This window comes from Dufourea novaeangliae, unplaced genomic scaffold (genome assembly GCF_001272555.1).
Source record: "Dufourea novaeangliae isolate 0120121106 unplaced genomic scaffold, ASM127255v1 scaffold248, whole genome shotgun sequence".
Classification (NCBI taxonomy): Eukaryota; Metazoa; Arthropoda; class Insecta; order Hymenoptera; family Halictidae; genus Dufourea; species Dufourea novaeangliae.
This window is the reverse complement of record NW_015374156.1, coordinates 1770717-1792753: the sequence shown is the minus strand read 5'-3', so window position 1 is coordinate 1792753 and position 22037 is coordinate 1770717. Positions and strand designations below refer to the sequence as shown.

The following is a 22037-nucleotide window of genomic DNA, read 5'->3' as shown; positions in this document are numbered from 1 at the left end:
GGACCGTGCAATGTCAATTCGGAATAGATTACCTGCAGTTTATTTTTTACCAATAATAGTAATTACTATTGAGTAAGAGACTGCAGAGGCTGAATACCGTGTATACTTTTGATGAAATATTATATATAAGCAGAAGTTTTAAATATCAATTTGTAAGTGACGTTTACACAGGCACTTCTACCGAAACGTAAAATACCGGTATTTTTGGTTGTACGATCGCCTTACATAACCCTATATAAGCCCTACTTTTATAGAAACCGAAAAAATACCGGTATTTATTTCGGTTTTCGGTAATATATCGGTTTTGGTATATCTTTGATGGGATAATACTGGTATCAAAATCATCGTCCCTGCGTTTACAACCTGAAATGCAGGCCGCTTCTAGGTATTTATTTTAGGGCCCTTTACGGCGACACTGGCAATCCCGTGCACGCAGAACGCGTACAGCCCTTGGTGCGGTTATATGAATAGGCGACCCCAATAAACGCTTAATTTTGCGAGGACACAATATCGTGACCATCGACTTTATATACCTGCCACTCACGGGGTCCGTCCGGTATTTACCTGACGTGCTACGGAAAAGGGATATTCGGGGGTTGTTCATCCGTGAGATACGGTCTCGGAGGAAAATGATTTACAACCCTCCCGGAACTGTTCTCGATCGACGGAATGGATATATGTATACGACCGCGGCGAAAGTTGTTTACGCACACACACACACACACACACACGGGACCAGGAAAGTGTCCGAGCAACGGTTGTATATATCAATACGTATACTCGTAATTGAAACGGACTCGAACTGCGTACCGACTTTAAGGAATTACATACCTTTAAGAGGGAAAAGAAAAAAATTTGTTTGTATATGCACAAAATGTTTGTAAAAATCAACTAAGACAATGCCATTTTTTTAGGCGATGGAAACAATAAATTAATGTATGAAAGAATCTATTTAATAATACGTTGCGATGAAAGTAATTTTCAATAACCAGTTGCTTCATGCTCTGAAAAATTAACGAGAATGAGGGTTAAGTGATTGTGCCTGATGAGCGTAATCACGAAGATACAGAAATTATAGGCGAGGATACAGAAGATTTTGCATATTCAAGTACAGGCTCTGTAACTTTAATGCGTACTAATAATTATACATTATCGTATCGATAAGAAGAAAAATAGGAATTATGCTTTACAGATGATTGACGTAGTCATTTCCTACTATTATTTATCAATGGCAGCTCAAGAGCGAAAAGAGCAAAAAGGAAGAAAAACTGAATAATTTTGAAAAAATCTTATTTCAATGCTTAACACGAATGTAATACGTCGTAACATACTACATATGTATGTATTTGTAAATAAACAAATTTTTCAATCCAGAAAAAAAAGGAAATTTTTAATTTTATCCTTTCTTTTCTATTATGTACTCGTTATTACCTTTGATATCGAAGTTTAACAAATTTAGAATGTAGATAAAAGCAGATTACAATAATAGACAAAAAAACCTTTTTGGAGATAACAGATAACAAAAGAAACACATGTTGGTCAAAAAGACCCGGGCGGTCATTTTAGGTAGATAAAGATTCCAGATACCTTTTTGACCGTTTTCTTGCTCGCTTCTATTATCCTGGCTCGTCACTTTTACCCTTGTTTCTTATTTATTATCCTCTATTCTTTCATTACTACCTTCGAACTGAAGGAAGGTCAGTATTATCCAACTGTAGCTCGCCTGTTGACTACAATTAAACTGGATTATTATCTTCTGGTGACCTTTTCCTCGCTTATTATAGTACCATATAAAATTTCACCTAACAAACTGAATAATTAAACGAATACTCTAAAAATTCTCGTTAATTTTCCATACATTTTCTAACTGCTAGCCCAACATTAAGTTACAGATCATCGTCTATTGATTATAACGAAATTAAACATCGATGTAATGCTGTCAGTAGTTCGACTCGCTTATTATCGTACATAACGTATAAATATTTAAACAAGCATTCTATTAAAGTCTACTCCGTTTCCCATTAAGAGACACGCAGTCGCTGACATAAATAATAATCACCACGGATCGCGTTAAAATTCACTACTGTTCGTATAATTACGGAACGGTACTCCGGTATGATAACCATATTGAACCGCACACGGATAAATCAATAACGATGCATACGATGCACGCGCGCGTTAATATGCTTCCTTTGTTGTCGGTAAATCAGAGTACGTGATCGGCGGGACCGCGAGCCGTGTTGGTTTTACAGACTGTCTCGGGTGTCCGCTAAGGAGCACTGAATTTTGTCCATCCTCGGGCATTATCGGCAGAGAATTTTATGGCTTCTGACCTGGAAAATCCTGATACGGGGCAACTTTCTCGACCTGAGAACGACCTTGCCTTTCCTCCCGCACGCTATGAAAATTTCCTTCTTGTTTCGTCAGAAAACGCAACGTGCCACCCTAATGACTCCGTTCCTCGATTTCCGTACGTAAATACATAAATAAAGTTAGGGATCAACAGATCCAAGTAAATACAATATAAACTATCGATGCCGAGTATTTTTAGTATTGAAACATTTGGTTACGATATATACTCGATAACAAAAAAAATTCTTATATCAAATAGAGCAAGTAATCGATATGAAAGCCAATGAATGTGAAGGTGGTTGTCGTCCACTTATATTACTTTGTTAATAAAATATGTCTTCGTTAAAATCAGAGATGGGCAAATTCATTATTTAGATAAAGAGTTTCGAATAACGAATGAAAGATAAAAAAATACTTGCGTCATTTTCAATCGTTTAAACGTGATAATTACAATTTTTATAATAAAGTAATACTTCTCCCTGAATGAGTCGACATTTGTCAAACAATTATTTAATCTCGTTAACTGTTTAAAGCTTAGAAGGATGTCCTTAGATACTGAAGCTTTTCACTATGTTTGTAATAATATGAAAAAATGTTATATACAAAATTTACACGATATAGAGGAGGGCATATTGTGACACAAACATTTTCTGCGTGGGTGAAGGCATAGAGGAGATTTCAAGGTCATCTCTATTTTTTTTAATGGAATGCTATGTTTTTTTATCGCGATATCATAGCCGGTGTTGAGACAACTTCAGCGAGCTATCATTGAAGGTCATGCAAGGTCAAATGTGGTAGTAAAATAACCTTTCTTACGTTACAGGAGATGCTCGAAGTGGTGACTGCGTCAATACAAAGTTGCAATCTTCGTATCGCTGAATCACGTGCACGTTATTTATAAAAAGAAACTTTGTATTAATTTTCCTTCGATACAAGTAGATATCGATACTTTTAATGCGATACTACGTAGATAACGATACCTTTTTTTCGATACAAGTTATGAGTAATAATATCGATACCTTGACGGTTTATCCCTACACACAGTTTGTGGAAAATCGCGATCGCAGATCGTTCAACCGCACCTTATGTCCGTCCAACGAGACAAGTCGAAAAAAAGAACCTAAACATGTGCGTGTAAGGGCACCTATTGGCTGGCAACTGTCTCTGTTACTTTCTCATCTAAATGGTCATAACCTCCCTTTGTTTATATTTATTGACTCGACTCGTTGGATCAGGTATATATACATATAGTTCTCTCGTTTCATTGTTTCTCCTAACTCTGCGAGTAACGCAATAAGGATCTCTGGTCTATACAGATGCGCATAGTAAAATGTAAGGCCCCGTATGTAAAGTTGATCCTTGAAGTATCCCTGAGGGACTATTCGATGCCATCGGTAGTTTTCTATTGCACAATCAACACGACAGAAACTCATCGACGCGACAGCTGGCTCTAGAAATGCTCCGTCCGATGAACACCTTGAAGAAGATGACCACACCTAGGTCGAATGTGTTTTTTAAGGGTCTACACACTGTTTGTCGAATACCAGCGCGGACCGAATCGATCGGTGTCGACAGCCATTCGATGTTTATCGAATACGCTCGAATACACGTATCGATACGGGGGCGGAGACCGTCGGTCGCGATGTTGCAAAATTGGTTTATTATTCGATACATCGATATTTTGTCGTACGGAATAGAAATTTCTGTCTGAAATTTAATCAAGTAGGCCATGGCTTTCTGGGCCGATCCGTAGAGATTATGACATCAATACTTTTTACGTAACACCTGCGAACGGGCAAATGCCCGAGTTCGGTTTATATTCAGGATGCACCACCGAATCGATCGGTTGGGCAGATTATTCACGAACCACCGATCATTTAGTATACACGTTCGAGGTGTCCTGTTCGAAGAATAGAGAGTGTAATCGAGGGAAGTATATACTTTGAACACGATCTTTCTTTTTCACGCTATTCGTGAATATTATGCAAAACTTTAATTAACCCACTCACTATCTTTGTTCACTATACAGCACAACTTTATCAAGGAATTACTAATATCAGAAATACATTTTACTATGTTTCTAAATTAGTAACCCTTTGATACATTTAATGTGAACATATCGTAACACGTGTGTCTGATATTAGTAATTCATTGAGAAAGTTATCCTGTATAATGAGCAAAGGCAGCGAGCGGGTTAACAGATCATCATAAATGATAAAGCGCCCCAGACATTGTTATCGGTTTGATAGGATTAAAAGTTTTTTATATAATTACTGCATATACATGGAGTAACGATAATAAATAAATATACACGTCTACACCCTATACGTTTGTAGAGCTACTATGTGAAATTGATCGATGAATAGCAAAATTCGTTATTTGTATAAAGATAGACACCGATCTCGTCATTTAGTATTCTTTATGTTACGCCTCTACAGCAAGACTGTACATCGATCGCAATTTCGTTACTTCCGGTCGTTCAGTAATCATTATGTACGAACACGTTGTACACATCGAGTAACCGATATTCATGTAAAATGCTTTTTTCTTAAAATTTTCACGATCGCGGCGGATTATCGTTGGTATATCCAACACACTTGACTCATATAAGCTGAAACAACAACAAACAAAAAACCGGGTACGTGAAAGTTTATTTAAAATTCATTATCAGTACCATTTATTAACTGTACGACAGATTGTCTCTGATATCGCGTAACATCTCAAAATATTAGTTTTTATGTTTATATTCGTTTTGTAATGTTTATTGTTTATCTATTATTTGTGAAAATATAAATAAAGTGATATAAGTAAAAATTAATATCAATATTTTTATAGTTTTCCTTCATTATAAAAGAGATGAAAAATTATTTAACATTTATTTTGTTAAACTTCCGTCTTACAAAACTTCACTTTTCTTTTGATTCGGGTATCCAGTTAAAACCTGAGAAAATTGTTTCGAGAGATGTAACCGCAGAAAACAGACGAGCAATCATAAAGATGTAATTACGAAATCCCTCATTTTAAGTGTCTTGTGCAAGCGAGCGAAGAAAACAATAACCCAGTTTATTATCTATTTTTCTAAATACTTCACCGACAAATTAACGATTATGACGAATTAATTTTGAATTTCATTGTTTTGTACCTAAGTCAGCAACATACACATAATGGAGTGAAAATTTCGCTATTTATTATCATTGCTCTTTTATTCTTTATAAGTTACTCTTACAATTATTTTATAAGTTACTAAAATGTAACATTGTAAAATAAATATGTTTCATATTTTACTTACATTCATCAGTTATTCATTCCCTAAATTGTGTATACTTTTATAAAATTGTGTATACTATTATAAATTATTAATTACTACAAACAGATCTACGAAAATCTAAACCTATAGTTGTCACTACCAATGTTTTGATCAAACAAATACAATGTTTTTATCAATTATTTCATTATTGTTTCTAATATGGCACTGGCATAGCAATATAATTATTAAATATTTTCATAATAGTAGTGTTACAAATAATTTGAACGAGACACGTGCTATCAGTTTGCTTTATTTTCCAACTCTATCTGCTTTGTCTCTTTGACCCGTATTTGTGTTCCGTTCGCACTCCTTCCACTTCCCTTTCATACATCATTCGTCCAATCACTCACACCTTTTACACCACTTACCTATTACTCGATCTCATTCGTTCTTATTTATTCGGCGCGCATTCCTTCCGCATTCAAACATTCTTTTTCGCTACAGTAGTAACACTAAATTCGAGACAAATGATTCTTACATTAAAACAGGTCACTCTTCATCATAGCAAGCAGTGGAGTGTACACCAATTTTGGAGCATCTACAGCCCACAGAAAGTCTACGTGGTTGAACTGCTCAAATGGCACCTTGTATATCACAGGCTTATATGGTAACTCCATCTTTAAGTGGTTAACATCCTGAAAAAGGAATTCACTGTCAGTACATACAAAACACATATATTTTCCAGAAAGCGAAACAAAAGTTAAATCTACACTTGACTACACTATTTTCCGATAAGATGGAAATTCATTTCTTTATACCGATTCCATGTATTCGTATAATAAAATTTACTAAACCTATAAATAAGAGTATCAACGGCTAGATCTATTTTTAGACTGAAAACAGTACATTTCCCGACTTACAATTAGTGTCTTTCAATAGACCCCACTTTATTATACTACATCAGACCTTTTATTACGTCCCTTACTTTATTCCGTATATATGTACGTACCGCGGAGTTAGACAGCCAATCGTTCTCGCCGGAAAACATTACGATCGGAATGTTAATCCTCGACAAATTATACGCCGGAGGAAAGAAGCTATTGTAATAGAAGAGATTTCCTATCTTCCCATAGTCATACTGTCTAAAGTAGCCTGATCTAATTTCTTGAGCGTAATGGACCATAGTCTTGGCGGAGGTTCCGGCCGGGGTATGGTTCAGAATCGTAGGCAGCAACGTCTGTAATTGGAGTCCAAGTATCAGAACACCATATATTAACCCTCTCGCTGTTTTACCCGTATGTCATATGGACAAAGCGAAAGTGGACCTCGCTGCTTTGCCCGTATGTCATATGGACTATGCGTATATAACGTACAAGTAAATCCGAAATATATACTTTTCCTTATTCTTATGAGAAATCTGACTAAATTAATTGATAAAAGAATTGGAACATTATTGGACCATATTTCGTAATTTTATTGAACAACGAAAGGGTTAACGAACTTTCTGGTATACTTACGTAATTAAATTGGGCCGCGTCGAATCCAGTAAACACGAACATCGCGTTCGCGCAAATCTTCCCTTGCCAGGAAAAGATGTTACACAGAGATTTCGCGAGAAATTTAATCACGAAATTCTGCGGCAAGAATTCCCCTTCTCCGAACAGCGTGAAGATTTTCTACGTTTTAAAAAAGGGAAAAAGGTACGTTATTGAAACTGGTAATCTCTTCAAAGAATGATTTGGTGCTCTCACACCGAGATTTTACCGGATATTGCACCTTATAGTCCGTCGCTACTGGAGCGAAATAACGCAAAGGACTTTCCACGTGTTTCATGTAGACCACCGGTGCGAAATTGTACACCGATTGCAGAAGCTTTGTTTCTTCTGGCCGTTCGCTAGCCATCACATAGAAACACGTTGTTCCCATCGAGAATCCTATGTACGCATTTACTGGACTCTTTTTGAGGTCAACAATGTAGGTGATCATTGCTGGTAGGTCATAGATGCCCGATTCGTGCCAGCTGAAAAAGTAATTATACAATACAATAAAAATTTGATTATTATGAAAGAAGGGAGCACGTTCGAACAACCAAATTATTTGGATAATCGAAAAATGTTTCGATGCAACGACGAGTATTCGTTCTGGCATATTAAATGTGAATGTAATATAAAAATGTGAATGTTAGACTAACATTTTTCACACTATTATCTAATACTTCTAATTACATAATATGTTCATGGTGAGTTTTTTTTTTAAATACCTAAAGTCCCAAAATTTGGATTCCGAAGGGGTCAAGATAATGTGCGCCCTGGAATAAGTATTCCCACGGAAATTTCCCAGCCAAACATCATAACCCTGGTCAGCTAGCAGATAAGCTACGAAAGAAATTAATAAGATGAATCACAACATTATTCAGTTAAGAATATAAGTTCAGAAATAAAATTACAAAGTTTTGGAATATGGAGCACTTAACAGAATAAATAAAGGAGTTGTAATACGTATTGTACACTGGCAAGATTCCAGGTGCTCTAGGATTCAATAGTTTCATCTAAGAATGGAAATTGTAGGATAAGATATTGATGATGTTTATTATAAATGATTAAGATTTGTATTTGCATGTAGAATATCCATGTTGTGAATTGTCTTATGTTTTTGGGACAGCCTGTATAAACGATCATGCATAGTTTATGAGCATTTTCGATACTCTTCTTTCAAGATGGTGGAAAGCGCGATAGTCGTTGACGCACAACTTTTTCGATTAGGAGAGTTGTACAGCTTAATTACCAGCTGTATCCGCTTAATTTGACTCGCTATAAGTATATTTCTTTTCTTCCCTGAATTGAGAACGAAGATGAAACAAATGACAATTCAACGTAAAGACCGTTTAAAAGGTTTGAATCGCCGCTTTCAGAGTCTGTTATGATCGTTGTACACAATTTATCTTTTCAGATAAAAATTACTTTGAATAATTAATTGGCGATTGGGGAACAGTTGGAACAAGCCAATTATTTTTATATGAAATATTCTTACGAATGGAGGTTTGTTTAAAAACTGAAGAGTGCTAGGTACTCATGGTTAGTAGCGTATGTACATACCGAGAGCTTTTCCTTTTCCAAGAATGACCCAATCTGCTGAACTACCAAGTACACCATGCTGCAAATAGACCGCAGGTGATCCAGACGCTCCCGGAATTCGATGTACTGTTAACAGATAACCATCTTCTGTTTCCACGACATGGGCTTCCGCTTCATACCCTTCTTTCCTTATCATTTGCAACTACAAGAAAGAAGCCATCTTTAACATTCATAGATTGCACTGATTATGCGAGACAATTTTACAAAATATGTTGATATTCGATGTTTATGAATCGATTGTCAATCAATATGTCATTTACGGATTAATAATTCAATGGCTAACCAGAACTATGTAAATCATTCATTAAAAAATATAATGTAACCAATTTATACAAATGCACTGCAAAATTAAAGGAACATTTAATTTTCGCCGAAAAGTTGCTGACATTTAAACTGTTATAACTGGGTAACAAAAAAACATGCTTTTTCGTTTTAACAATTATTCAAATTCAACCGATTGTACAGGCATTAAAACCTTTCATGAGGATTACGATCACTTCAAATTTGAAGATTGGAGTCTTACATGCCCTTTACAGCGGCCCCTATAAAGTTAATGTACGATTTATTCTCGCCGTTTTATTGAACTTTGAATGAAAAGCGTGCCGCTGGCATTACTTACACTTGCACACTTTTCATTCAAAGTTCAATAAAACGGCGAAAAATAATCGTACAACAACTTCATAGGGGCCGTTGTAAGGAGGGGGCTACAATCTTCAAATTGGTAGTGGTTTTAGTTCTCAAAAAAATTTTGTAATGCTGATGTATATTACAACATTTCTGTAGATTATTAATATTACAGATTAAATACATTAAGCGTAAAGAAGATTATGAATTTATTTACTCGAAATGCATATAACACAGATAATCTCATCAAAGTTCTTATGAAATGATGTAAAAGTATCCACTACTACGACGTACATATTATCATCTGACGTCACTCATGTGATAATATGCTATCTGTTTCCTCATTGGAAATCCGAATGCTTCTTAAGAACAAATATCTAACTAAAGGGTGGAAAATCTAACATAACAAGGTCACTGATATGAAAAACTAAGCTAATCAGGTGTAGAAATAAATCTGTTCCTGAAATTGGTACCGAAACGTGAAATAAGTATTTTGAATACCTTTCTAAACTAATTTCAACGCCCTCCACTTTCTTCAAAGGTAACGAATACTTCCTACACCAAAAATGGCGGTAAATTTAAGGGATGGTGGATATTCATACAAATAAAAATATATGATTCTTTACTTTGCGAAATATAATTTCACTTACCGTGTCAAGATTGTCATTTGCATCAGGATCTAATGACACTTCATTAGTTTCAACGAGCGATTTCACGTCGAGTCCCGAAATTACAGTACAAAAAATGCACAGCGGTAGCAGTGTAGCAATGAGTCCCTTCATTCTGGCAATCTTTCACCAAAACAAAGTGAAGAAGGTGATAATACAAAATATGACAAAAATCTTGTGAAACTTCATTATTAACATCTCGCTAGTACTTACTTTCAATATGGCAGCGGTGTGGACCAGTTCTTCTCAGAAGAGAAAGAATACTGTTTGTGAGGCGAAGTCGCGCTTAGCACTGGCGTTTTTTTTACCGTTTACACACTATTTATGCAGTAGATATTGATCATTTGCGTCAGTCATTATTTTCCACCCTGCTATCTGCACGGTATTGGAAGATAATAATAAGTTTCTTTTGTTACTGAAGAGACATACAAACATTACCCCCTAGACAATACGTCATGAACAGGAATGTCTGTTCATTTGACGTACGAATTTGTCATCTTTTTCATCAAACATGTATTTTATTCCTCTACTAAATATTTCTCGATATTTTACTGAGATTTGTGGTATTGAATAACTTGGTTTTTTTCCCAAAAAACCAAGTTATTCAATACCACAAATCTCAGTAAAATAACGTAAATAACTTGGTTTTTTTCCCAAAAAACCAAGTTATTTACGTTACGTGTAAATTACATGTAAATTACATAATTAACGTAATTTTAACATAACCGAAGCCATAAAAGAAATCTATTTTATCATAACCTAAATAAAGTATTGTTATATACAAAATAAATTTTAAAAAAACCATTTCACGTGAAATTTTTTATGGTTTTGATTTGTTTTCTATTATTAAGCATTAAACTTACTATTACTGCATATTTTATGTTAATAACAAATAATAACTATAATAACAAACAATGGAAGTTAAAATTTTCAATTTACTAATTATATTATTGACAAGGAGTACAGAAATTCCATCTCATTTATGCAAAGAATTTTTATATTCTGTCTACAAAATATGTAAACTTATTAAAATTATAATTATTTCATTGTTTTTAAAAAATTTTAAACAAGGTGACTTTAATGTTCAAGAAATTAATAAATTGTTGGCCACGTTTTTTTGGATGCAACATATCATTTTTGTTATTGATGATAAAAAAGGGAATTTCAATTTGGATGATAAGAAATGGAGAGATTGTAAGAAAGGGAAATAGTAATAGGGAAAGGAAAGGTACACGCGTTAGCATATGTGGACGATATTGTGCTTGTAGCAAGAACAGAAAAAGAATTGAAAAGTATGATGAAAAAATTGGAGAGCTGGTTGAAAAAGAAGAAGTTGAAACTGAACACCGCAAAATCAAAGATCATGGTAGCAAGTGGGGAAAGGAAACTATAGAAGAGGTAAAAGAGTTCAAATATCTAGGGTATGTTATACAGAGAAATGGAGGAGTGGATAGACATATAGCAGAAACAGTCTTTAAGGCAAAGGTGTGGGGTATAGGAAAGATGAAATTTAAGAACGACTTTAAAACAAAATGATGATGTATAGATCACTAGTAGAAAGTATCTTGATGTACAGTGTGGAAGTATGGGGATGGAAGGAGCAAGAAAAGATGGAAAACATAAATGTTAAGTATGTGAAATGGACATTGGAATTGGACAGATAGACACAGACGTACATAGTGAGAGAGGAGACAAAGCTGGAGAAACTTACAAGAACAACTCTCTCAACAAGTATACTTGATGCTCGTTATAAAGAATTTGAACAATCTATTGCTAGTATTGAATCAAGGGATGCAATTCATTTATTAGATGAATGGAAAAATTCAACAGTAAACACTAAAAATGTTGTAGCGATGTTATGCTTAGATAATCAAAAATATGTTTTTCTTAAGCCATGGAACTTCAGTGTTCTCAGTGAAACTGCACAGGCCTTAAATGACGTGGTAAATGAATGTATTATTTGAAGAGAAAACTATAATTTACATATTTATGCAGTAATCACACATAACACTGCTAATATGATTAGTATGGGATAATTAGTAGATAGTATATTGCATGTGACTTGTAACAGCCATAGTACAGAAATCAAAAATCTCAATAACGCTTGAAAAATACCACCACCAAACTGCCATTTGTCATTTGCGTAGGTAAATTACAGTATCATTCGATCAACGTAATATACGTGTATATTACATGTATAATGTGTATGTGTACTATACGTTGCGTATTTTACATACCCATCACTGCCCTAGATTATATGTCATACACAAGGGAATTTGTTTTCGAATAATGTAAAAGGATTAGGTACTTACTTTCATTCGGTAATTATATGTGTCGGTGGTAAGGAAAGTGGTTAAGTGATGTATTTTTTGTTTCGAAAATTTTTTCATAATGAAATTTAAAACGATATATTTTTTGGTGATGATTTTTTTGGTCTTTCAACTTGCACAACTTTCATAATCACCGGCACATACAACATTTAAATTATATGTATTACTTATTCTTACTTAATATTTTTCGATATACTGCTGGAAAAATTTGTTTTAAACTCTATTCTACCTATTTTACCTACCTACTTGTCTTCACGAAAAACACTTTTAATATAAAAATATTAGAATTTTCGCGCCATGTATATATTTATATATTGATGAAGCAAAACAAGGAGCGCAGCATGAAATTCAATGACAATCGACTGTATGTAAAAAGTATTGTACCGTTTGAAACAATTACTTTATAAAGAAACAGTCCTAAATTTTAGTAAGTCCAAATATGAATGTTAACTTTTGCTATAGGAGTAATTTTTTAATAACGCAATCACTTTCACGTTTTAAGGGTTATGTTTTAAAAACCTATATGCTCTTGGTTGTCTTCTTTTGCGAATCAGTATTAATAAAGTGCGTGCAGAAACTAAATATTTCAGTTCCTGTACATTAAACGCTTACTTGAGCACTGTTAAAGAATTTCGTGGACGAAAAATGTCAACTACTTACATAAATATGTATCTATATAAATTTAAGCGAATGATAGTGTTACCACATGTTATTCAAGCTTTTTTATGTGACATTCAGTGACATTCAAAATCGACTGTACTTTTGAAATAAGGTTGATTAGCTTCTAAGACAGTGTTAAAAAAGACAGACTAATTTTTACATATCTTAAATACTACAGGAATAAACATTTAAAGTTAACGAACAATGTTTTTTTAGGACAAAGAAAAACCGGTGAACCTTACATCACTATAGACATATAATAAATAATAATAAAAATTATAGTCATTGAGCATTTTATACGAGGACAAAAGAATTTGCACAGTTGAATAATAATGTCTATAAGTAATTAAAACTTAAGTATTAATATTTGATTGCTAGTTCTTTCCTTTTAAAAACTCCTTTCAGTCTTCTCAAGCCTTCTCGGCATTGATCGGACTGTTTTTGGTAAATTCAGTCTCAATATTATTCCATTCTTGCAGGTAAATCTTTTTAAGCTCATCTTTATTTGTTATGTTATAACAAACATGCTCAATTGGATTCATATCCTGTCATATCCAGATTTCGTGGCGGTGAGTCGCGGTGTGTTTAACGTATGTAAACGTACGCAGTATTCAGTATTGTATACGTTTTACTAGATTTTCTTTTAATATATTTAAATATTGATACTTGTTCATGATGCCATCAATAAATACAAGTTCTCCAAGTCTTGATGCTTCCATAGATTTCCAAACTCATTAAATCAACACGACTTCTCTTCATGATTTCTGCAATTTCACTGTATGATTTAAACATTGTGCAAATTTAATATTATTTTTCTTTCTTCAGTTGTTGTTTCTTTTACTTACTGTTCTAGCCATTGTTATTCTATTTTACCTCTTCGATTGTTACCCTTTGAATATTGTTGGCGCTTATAGGATAGGCGCTGATAGGCGCTTACTTTCACTTTCTTCAGATTGTTCGATACAAACGGTTAGCGCCTATAGGCGCTCTAAAATCTAAATACTTAGGTGCTCATCAATAAATAAATGATATGAGTTTAACGTTGTAGGATTCAGTGTTTTGACGATTTGCATATTAATTCTACAAAATGCACATTGACGAAAATTTTCGTCATTCGTAGCGTATATCGCGGCAAACATTGGACCATACGTCACGCACGCGCGGTCGGTACGGTATGTCTCAAAGTCTGCCGTGTTTGCCGTAGCGAAAAGGTTAATTGACTGAAATTTCTAACTTTATTGAACTTTATTGATCGCATAGATCACAAATTACTACCGGGACATATTTCGCTTGTTTCAATAAGTGAAGAACAATATATTCGTAAACAGGTATGTGTAAATAAAAATTTTCTAATGTATGCCAATACTTCTGTCCTCGTATAAAATGCTCAATAAATATATTTTTATTATTGTTGTGTGTATCGCTTTATTTATATTATTGTTTCTTATTCTATAACAAACTAGAGTAGATAACATATGGATATGTTGAACCATTTTTTGTTTAAATCAATTTGTTTAGTAGTTACAAACATTTGTATCATAGTAATCATGCTGTGCCAATACTTTTGTCCAGCACTGTATATGTATATTATATACAATTATGCGTACTTGTTTATGTCATACTTTAAAGTAGCTTTTACTTGAATTTCAGCAGTGAAAAATGAATGAGACTACTTTACCTCCCTCACCAAATTGGTACTTAAGCAACATTCTTGCTTATTCCTTTAATGGTACCGTTGCATGGGGTGCTAGAAAAACAATTGTTGTTGTTAAATCTAATGAAAATGAAAAAGCATTACAATATTCTATCATTAAACATGCTCACAAAGATAGGGTAACTTGTCTTGCTTTTACTCCTCAGTTTGAGGAAGTAAATAGTAATTTATTGGCTTCTACAGGTGATGATAACATAGTAAAAGTATGGGATTCAGAAACCTTATCCATAGCTTACAGTTATTCTTTTGGAACAGTAAGTAGATACACACACATATATGTATATGCTTTAAAGAATTATATTATTATTTTATATATGATATATATTTTTGTTTAGAACCAACAAGCCATAGGAGTAGATTGGTCATATAAGGATCCTTTTGTATTATATTCAGCAAGTTCTGATGGTTGCATATTATCATGGAATGTTCATTTTAACACTATATCTTCCATTTTGCTAGGAAAAGTAACACCTACTTGTATTTCCTCTTGTCCTCATGATCAACATATTGTGGCTGTAGGTTCTAAGAGTGGTTTAGTCTATGTACTTAATTTTCAAGGGAAAGGAACGATAATGTATAAACTAAGAGGACATGATACAGAAGTTGTCAGTCTGTCTTGGTGCCCCTCAGAACAGAATGTTATAAATGGAAATCACAATAGAGATTTACTTTTAGCTTCTGGTGGAAAAGACAGGTGATTTCATAAATTTCATAATTACAAGTCATATCTAACAATAATATTAAAATTCTTCCAAGTTATTTACAATGTAAAATTATAAATATGTATGTACAGATTAATTTATATTTGGAGAGCTGGTGGAGATGGACGTTACGAAATGACAATTTCATTGCCTTCGGGACCTCTTGATTGTCATCAGCACAGAAGCAAATTGAACTCGACCGTAGGTAATTGGATTGCAATTCGTTGGATAGAGCCTAAACTATTGCTTACAAGTTCCTTTTGGGGTGAATTAATATCTTGGCATTTATCGACAATGACAAAGGGCAAACCTACTTACAAGTTAATACATGCACAACATAGTAGAGGTTTATTTTGTATCGCACATAGACCAAGTGTACAGGAAAATTTGATAGAAGATTGGAGGATAAAGAAAAGGTCCCTATTGAAAAGCTAGCTGTAAATTGTACACATAAAATGATTATACATAAGAATATGTTTATAATTTATTACAGATATAAAATTTGGACTCTGGCACAAGATCGTAGAGTTATTTGTTGCGAAATGAAAGAAAATAATATTGAAATAGTATGTGATATTTACACACAAAGTGGCTATGTTTATTGTATTGCAGCTTGCCCATTAGACACTTCACGCATTGCGTTTGGTGTTGGAGATGCAATGTTACGGTTGTGGAATTTGTCAGAAGCACATTGTAATACTTTTGATATAACTGTTTTATGGCAAAAAATTAAGGGAAAAATTCGTACGGTAAGAGAATATATTTTCGACATTATTTACGAAACAGTAAAAGCGAATAATATAACGTCTACACTTAGATCGCGTGGCATCCTGAAAAAGAAAACTTATTAGCATACGCAACTGAAGAAGGTCGAATCGGTGTGTTTGATACAAATGGTAACAAACCACCTACTTTGTATAGACAATATCATAGAAAGATAGTATATACTATTATTTGGGGTCCATGTCCAGAGAGTAAGCAGTATGTGTTATACTCTTGTGCAGAAGGAGAACTTGTATTCTATGATCCTGTAAAACCAAACCAAGGTAACATCTTGCATGTTTCACTTGAAACATTTGCTGTTGATTATGTTAGCAATCTATTGTATGTGAAGTGTGACAATAAAGTTTCGGGAATATTTAATGGCAACAATGCAAACAGTTGTGTCCACTTTGATGGAAACAGAACTATTCTCAAAACTTTAATATCACACCTTTGTATATTGTGAGTAATTTAAAATTATTCTTTTTATTAGAACCTACATCTGTAATAAAAAAAGAATGTACAGGATTCAATTGGAAGCCAGACTTTTCCTGCTTGGCAGTAGGATTTGAGAATGGGTATGTTCTAAAATCCTACAATATTACATTTTTCAATATTTCTCAATCCATACCGTTAATTATTTTTCAGATCAATTTCATTTCTTAATCGCAAATTTAAAATGTGTGGATACGCTAAATTTTCCTCTGTCATGGTGTATTGCTTAGCATGGCATCCAGAGAGTACTGCGACAGATTCAACATACTCTCCATTAAGAAATTATTTGGCCGTTGCTTTTGAGTCATGTAAACTAATAGTCTTTGATTTATCCAATTTCATGGACCATTTAACAAAATTAGAAAACTCAACTGAAAATGATAATGAAAAAACATTTGATTCTTATAAAGTGCATGAGGTCGTGGCCAACTTAACTGGACATGTCCATAGTATTGTTTGTTTGGCATGGAATCCATACATTAGTGGACAGTTGATATCTGGTAGTTATGATAGTACGGCACAGGTAAGAACATGAAAATACGTCAAGATTTATAGGTATAAAATTGATATCTTAAATATACAAAATATATAAATGTACCTCTTTTATATAAAAACGATTAATTAATTAGGTGTGGAACGTTGAGACACAAGAATTGATAGCCACTTATACACAACATAGTGGTCCAGTACTGTGTTGCATGTGGAGTCCACTAGATCCTAATTATATCATAACAGGTTCGTTAGATTTTACTGTCCGAATATGGAAAGTAACGGACAATAATCCCGTTGCACCGCAAGAGAAAGTGCATACAAAATCAGCAAAGAAAAATAAAGACAAACAAATAAAAACAAATAAAATTGTTGATACTTCGATTCAAAATAGTGTAACAGATTTAACAAACACCATGTCGGAGTGTTCGGTTTCGAACGTTTCTCAACCCTTGCAAAGTATGAAAACAATATTTGTAGTTGTACTGTTGAAACTATGTTATGTCGTAATATTAGTAGTGGACTTTCAATTGTAGAATTAAAGACAGTACCGATGAAAGAAGAAGTAAAAAAGAAAAAGCGTGAGAAAACATATTTCGTGAAAAGTAGTAAAATAATGGATAATACAACCCAGTTGTTAAATTCTCTCGTAAATATTGTGAAAACTACAGAACGTGAGAACGGAAATATTGAAGAAGATCAGGAAGATATATCGTATCATATGTCACCGTTTTTATTTTCAACAAAAGAAAACTTTATGTCCTTTTTTGCCGATAATAGTAAGTTATTTATTATTAAGAAAAAATATGTTAGATTGCATCATATACCTGCCCAATATCATCATCTTTTGTCCATCTACAGAATATGCTCATATCGAGGAAGGAAGACACGATGTAGCCACTGAAATGGACATTTGGTGTGACAATCTTAAAGAAAACTTAGATGAAGCTGTGAAAGAGAAACGACTCAATGACTCCCTTGTTTCGCTTTCAGCCAGTTTATCCATGAAGTGCATACTTACCTTATTAAATCATTGTGTAACATATAATTAGAGTCATTGTGAAACCAACTTAATAATTACAATATGTTTTAGAACATGGAAAGAAATGTGTGAATTATATGCATATCAATTAATAAGTGACGGTAAAGCTCACAAAGCAGTATCATATTTACTTTGTATACATAAAACTTACAAAGCTATAGAAGTACTCCAGAATGCAAATTTACATAAGGAAGCTTATGCTCTTGCAAGATGTAGACTTGAATCTGATGATCCTGTTCTGACGAACGTATTACAAGACTGGGCAAAGTACAGCGCACATATTGGCCTTTTTGAAGATGTAGCATACATGTAAGTTATTATATTAAAAAACATAGTACATGTCACAAATAATTTTACAATCATACTTTCAGTTACGCTAAGTTGGGAGACTTTTCTAATACAGTGAAATATCTTGCGCGTCGTAAAGATCCAACCACTTTAATTACCGCAGCTGAAATTGCACTTTTATGTAACGATGATATTCTCAGTAAATCGTTAGCTGAGGAAGCAATAATTGCAGCTTTCAAAAACTCTGAGTACAATTTAGTTAGAAATATAATCACAAAGTTCACATACCTTAAGGTATATATTTATATCATGTATTCCTATTTCGTTTTAAATATGATAATATAACTATTCAAACATAATTCGATTTTAGTACCAAGAAGTACATATAATCGTTGTTGAAAAACTCCGACAAGTTATTGAAAGAAATGTAATACCCGACTCAGTTCAGCTGTGGTTAAATGGAGAACTAAAAGATGGAATGTTACAAGTTTTTGAAATAACTTGTAAAGATTACTATCCTTGTTACGATGATTTACGCCAAAGCAGCATCTGTAATACATTGGATAATGAAGAAATGGTAGGAATATACTTGAAATAAATAGTGCGATCGAAGTCAATAATGAATGATGAAATCGATAATATTCAACAATTTTCAATTTCAGTTATGGCTAACTGTTAGCTATGAAATTGCATTGGCTGTAATTTCGCCTGAAAAACAACAGCGATTAAAACACATTGTTTCCGCATTAGGAACCATTAGTCAGTTTGAAACCTTGCATCGGAATAATCATGAATATCATCCTAACTTTTTGATCGAAGTCATTATGAAATTGGATAATAGAAATCCAACTAAAGAAGAAAGCATTTATGCAAAAACTGACTATCCTGTATCAGTCAGTTTACGAGCATACTTATGCAGTGCTTTTTTGAATTGGTTTGTAAATAACATAAATGAAGAATACGTTAATGTCAACATGCATGTTTATATCAATTTAATAGAAAACTTGATTGACGATGCACTGAATAAGCAAGCAGTGAAGCAATGGTTAATAACAAATGAAATTAACAAAGTGGAGAGTCAAGTAGCATCTGCATTATGTGAGTTGTATAAGTATTATCTAATTGATTTAAAAAAATTTTACTTTAATTTTAATTAATTGTTTCATTAGGTAAAACACAAGAAGAAAATGAAAATGAACAGACTGCAGAATCCCTTGTACAAAAACTGAATGCATTAAAAGTTGAAAAGAAACAGCTTGTGGATGATCTAGTTTGTGTTCCTAATCCAGTCATGGTTTACAGCAAGGCAAATGAGTTAGCTGGCAAATTGACGGATGAAACAATTAAATCTACATTCCTAGATATAGTTTCGAAAGCATGGACAAATGCTACCTCGTGAATAAAATCTTAAGTGTACTTAATTTTTCTATAAAGACTGACTACGATAGAGATAGGTTGTTTCTCATTCCATGAATTACAGTCAGTAGTGATGTAATACTCAATACTTGATTTTTTTCTAATTAATTTCTTTTATACATTTTATTTAGACCATATAGATAAGAAATGAAGGCACTTGTTTCTCAACATATTTACATAATTTAAGAATTATGTAATAGATTTAGATATTATACAAAATTATAAAAATACAATTTTTATTTACAAAAATGAGAATGTAAGTATTATAAAATATGTTTTTTTTTATTTGTAAGGAAATACAATTTATAACAAGAGATTGTTGTTTTCTTTTAATTCAGACTTACTTTCCAAAAACGAATTTCTCTATCACTTGCAGCACAAATGTATGGCTCACTGTAATGCCATGTTATTCCACCTATTAATTTAACTTGACCACAAAGTATCTCTTGGTCAGACTTCACATTTCTTATTTTCAATAAATTATCCGGTCTACCAATAGTTGCAACTAAATGATCGTAAACAGGAGAAAATTTTACTATTAATCCACCTTCAATGTGAAGAGGACCTGATTCCTGTGGTAAACTGAAAATTAAAGAAAATATATATTTAATATAGAAAATGTATTCATCAGCTGATTTTCTATAGTTTCCATTTTTATTCGAAATACCTCAGATTGGATATATCCCATAGAAGTAACTTTCCAGCAGCTATACCAGCTATTTTAAATGGATTAGATCCCCAATCGATTGACATTAAAGGAACAATATCTGCATCTAGAGACATAATTGCTTGTTGACTTCGCACGTCATACATGTGAATCTGCCCATTCTTTTCTCCCACAAGAAACTTGCCAGGTTTTTCAGGGTGAAAACGTATGGTCATACCAGGCGATGTTAAATAAAATGTGGAAATACATTTTTCATCTTCCTTTACAGCCCAAAGTTTACATGTATGATCATCGGATGCAGAAGCCAATATTTCACCCTCAGTTTCATAACAAATTGAATTTATATAATCTTTATGCCCTTCCATCTTGTATTAAAAAGAAAAAATTATAATTATTATTAATGAAATAATATTAATAAACCATTACTTATGAAAAGATACATGAAATAAATTTATATTACTTTACCTCACATACAGTATCATCAGTCATATTACTGGTATACAATCTTATTCTAAAATCTGCCCCAGCAATGCAAAACATTAAAACTTTTGGTACTACGCTCAAGGAGGTTTCTGGACTCCACGCGATGGCATGTGGTCTGGTGTCATGACGAAATGTTCTTAAAGGATTATAAGCTATATCTTCTACTGTCTCATCCTCTTCCTAAAACAAATGTATATTCTTAACAATTGGACTTTTCCACTAATTAAAGATATATTTAATTTTTTTAAATAGAAATATAACACAAATATATTGTTAGATCACTTTATAATGTAAAATAAAAAGTGGTCTTTAAATTATACATCAAATTCATTAGTATCATTAATTAAAATAAGATACTTTCATTCGTTTCAATATTCAATTTCGTATTTCCGACTTTTTCAAATTGTATTCAGCCCCGAGTGAAGTTATCCTTCGTTACAGATGTTCAACATATACGCAATAAAATCTTTACCTGAAATTTAATAGTACCGATAACAATTTCTTCGGCAAGAGCAATACAAATTAAATGTCGAGACCATTCATACTGTGACAATTCGACACAATATATTTGTTTAGAGAAATGTAATTGAAACGTAGGCGGTACAGTCAGTGCCTCGTCCATCCTGTATTCGTAATTATCGGACTTAATTTAATGCAAGTTGATGCAAATGATGAACTTGTTTTAATAAAATTTACGGAAGATCTCCCGGCATAACCTTCAAAGTTTCACAAAAAAATTAATCTATCGATGTCTTACTGAGACAAATATCAGCGAATTTTATATGAACGGTAAATGACAGTTAAAAATTTCCTCTCTGATTTACTAATTCATTCATAATGCAATTGCTTGGGGTGTCGTTACGCTACAATTACGATCGTAATCTCATATAAACATAAAAAATATGCACACATTGAGAGGTGAGGTTAGGTCGAATTCAAATCATCCAGAGGGCAGTAGGTATTTT

The 22037-nt window shown here is 33.2% G+C and overlaps 3 protein-coding genes across 6 annotated transcripts; 1 reads left to right on the top strand and 2 right to left on the bottom strand.

The window, feature by feature from the left end:
• Positions 1-5925: 5925 nt before the first annotated feature.
• On the bottom strand, positions 5926-13083 carry LOC107191903 (lipase 3-like). 4 transcript variants are annotated; one of them, XM_015581045.1, is made up of 9 exons: positions 13016-13083; positions 10239-10400; positions 10008-10148; positions 8695-8875; positions 7860-7974; positions 7364-7619; positions 7117-7275; positions 6609-6836; positions 5926-6294 (listed from the first exon to the last, which is right to left on the bottom strand). In XM_015581045.1, the coding sequence occupies exons 3-9, from the start codon at positions 10137-10139 to the stop codon at positions 6139-6141; spliced, it is 1227 nt and encodes a 408-aa protein (XP_015436531.1). In that variant the 5' UTR covers positions 10140-10148; positions 10239-10400; positions 13016-13083; the 3' UTR covers positions 5926-6138. The 4 variants fall into 4 exon arrangements, with proteins under 4 accessions (XP_015436531.1, XP_015436534.1, XP_015436533.1 ...); XM_015581048.1 differs by having other exon boundaries at positions 7376-7619; XM_015581047.1 differs by having other exon boundaries at positions 12968-13043.
• A 1032-nt stretch (positions 13084-14115) lies between these two features.
• Positions 14116-19905, top strand: LOC107191888 (gem-associated protein 5-like). The gene is made up of 16 exons (XM_015581029.1): positions 14116-14343; positions 14666-14983; positions 15065-15423; positions 15523-15846; positions 15924-16179; positions 16248-16476; positions 16686-16770; positions 16841-17210; positions 17317-17635; positions 17713-17955; positions 18038-18185; positions 18270-18527; positions 18590-18800; positions 18877-19083; positions 19169-19604; positions 19676-19905. Exons 2-16 carry the CDS (start codon positions 14675-14677, stop codon positions 19903-19905), a joined length of 3984 nt encoding a protein of 1327 aa, XP_015436515.1. The 5' UTR covers positions 14116-14343; positions 14666-14674.
• A 346-nt stretch (positions 19906-20251) lies between these two features.
• On the bottom strand, positions 20252-21763 carry LOC107191908 (nucleoporin Nup37). Its single transcript, XM_015581053.1, has 4 exons — positions 21545-21763; positions 21055-21252; positions 20590-20954; positions 20252-20504 (listed from the first exon to the last, which is right to left on the bottom strand). The coding sequence occupies exons 1-4, from the start codon at positions 21692-21694 to the stop codon at positions 20252-20254; spliced, it is 966 nt and encodes a 321-aa protein (XP_015436539.1). The 5' UTR covers positions 21695-21763.
• Between the last annotated feature and the right edge of the window lie 274 nt (positions 21764-22037).

Coding starts and splice junctions, on each gene's coding strand:
- LOC107191903 (XM_015581045.1), bottom strand. CDS start 10,139: ATGAAGGGACTCATTGCTACACTGCTACCGCTGTGCATTTTTTGTACT. Junction 8,876..10,007: donor CAAATGACAATCTTGACACG/GTAAGTGAAATT, acceptor TCTTTCTTGTAG/TTGCAAATGATAAGGAAAGA. Junction 7,276..7,363: donor ACTATAAGGTGCAATATCCG/GTAAAATCTCGG, acceptor TTTAAAACGTAG/AAAATCTTCACGCTGTTCGG.
- LOC107191888 (XM_015581029.1), top strand. CDS start 14,675: ATGAATGAGACTACTTTACCTCCCTCACCAAATTGGTACTTAAGCAAC. Junction 17,211..17,316: donor GTTATGATAGTACGGCACAG/GTAAGAACATGA, acceptor TTAATTAATTAG/GTGTGGAACGTTGAGACACA. Junction 18,801..18,876: donor CAAAGTTCACATACCTTAAG/GTATATATTTAT, acceptor ATTCGATTTTAG/TACCAAGAAGTACATATAAT.
- LOC107191908 (XM_015581053.1), bottom strand. CDS start 21,694: ATGGACGAGGCACTGACTGTACCGCCTACGTTTCAATTACATTTCTCT. Junction 20,955..21,054: donor CTGATGATACTGTATGTGAG/GTAAAGTAATAT, acceptor TTTTAATACAAG/ATGGAAGGGCATAAAGATTA. Junction 20,505..20,589: donor TGGGATATATCCAATCTGAG/GTATTTCGAATA, acceptor TTTAATTTTCAG/TTTACCACAGGAATCAGGTC.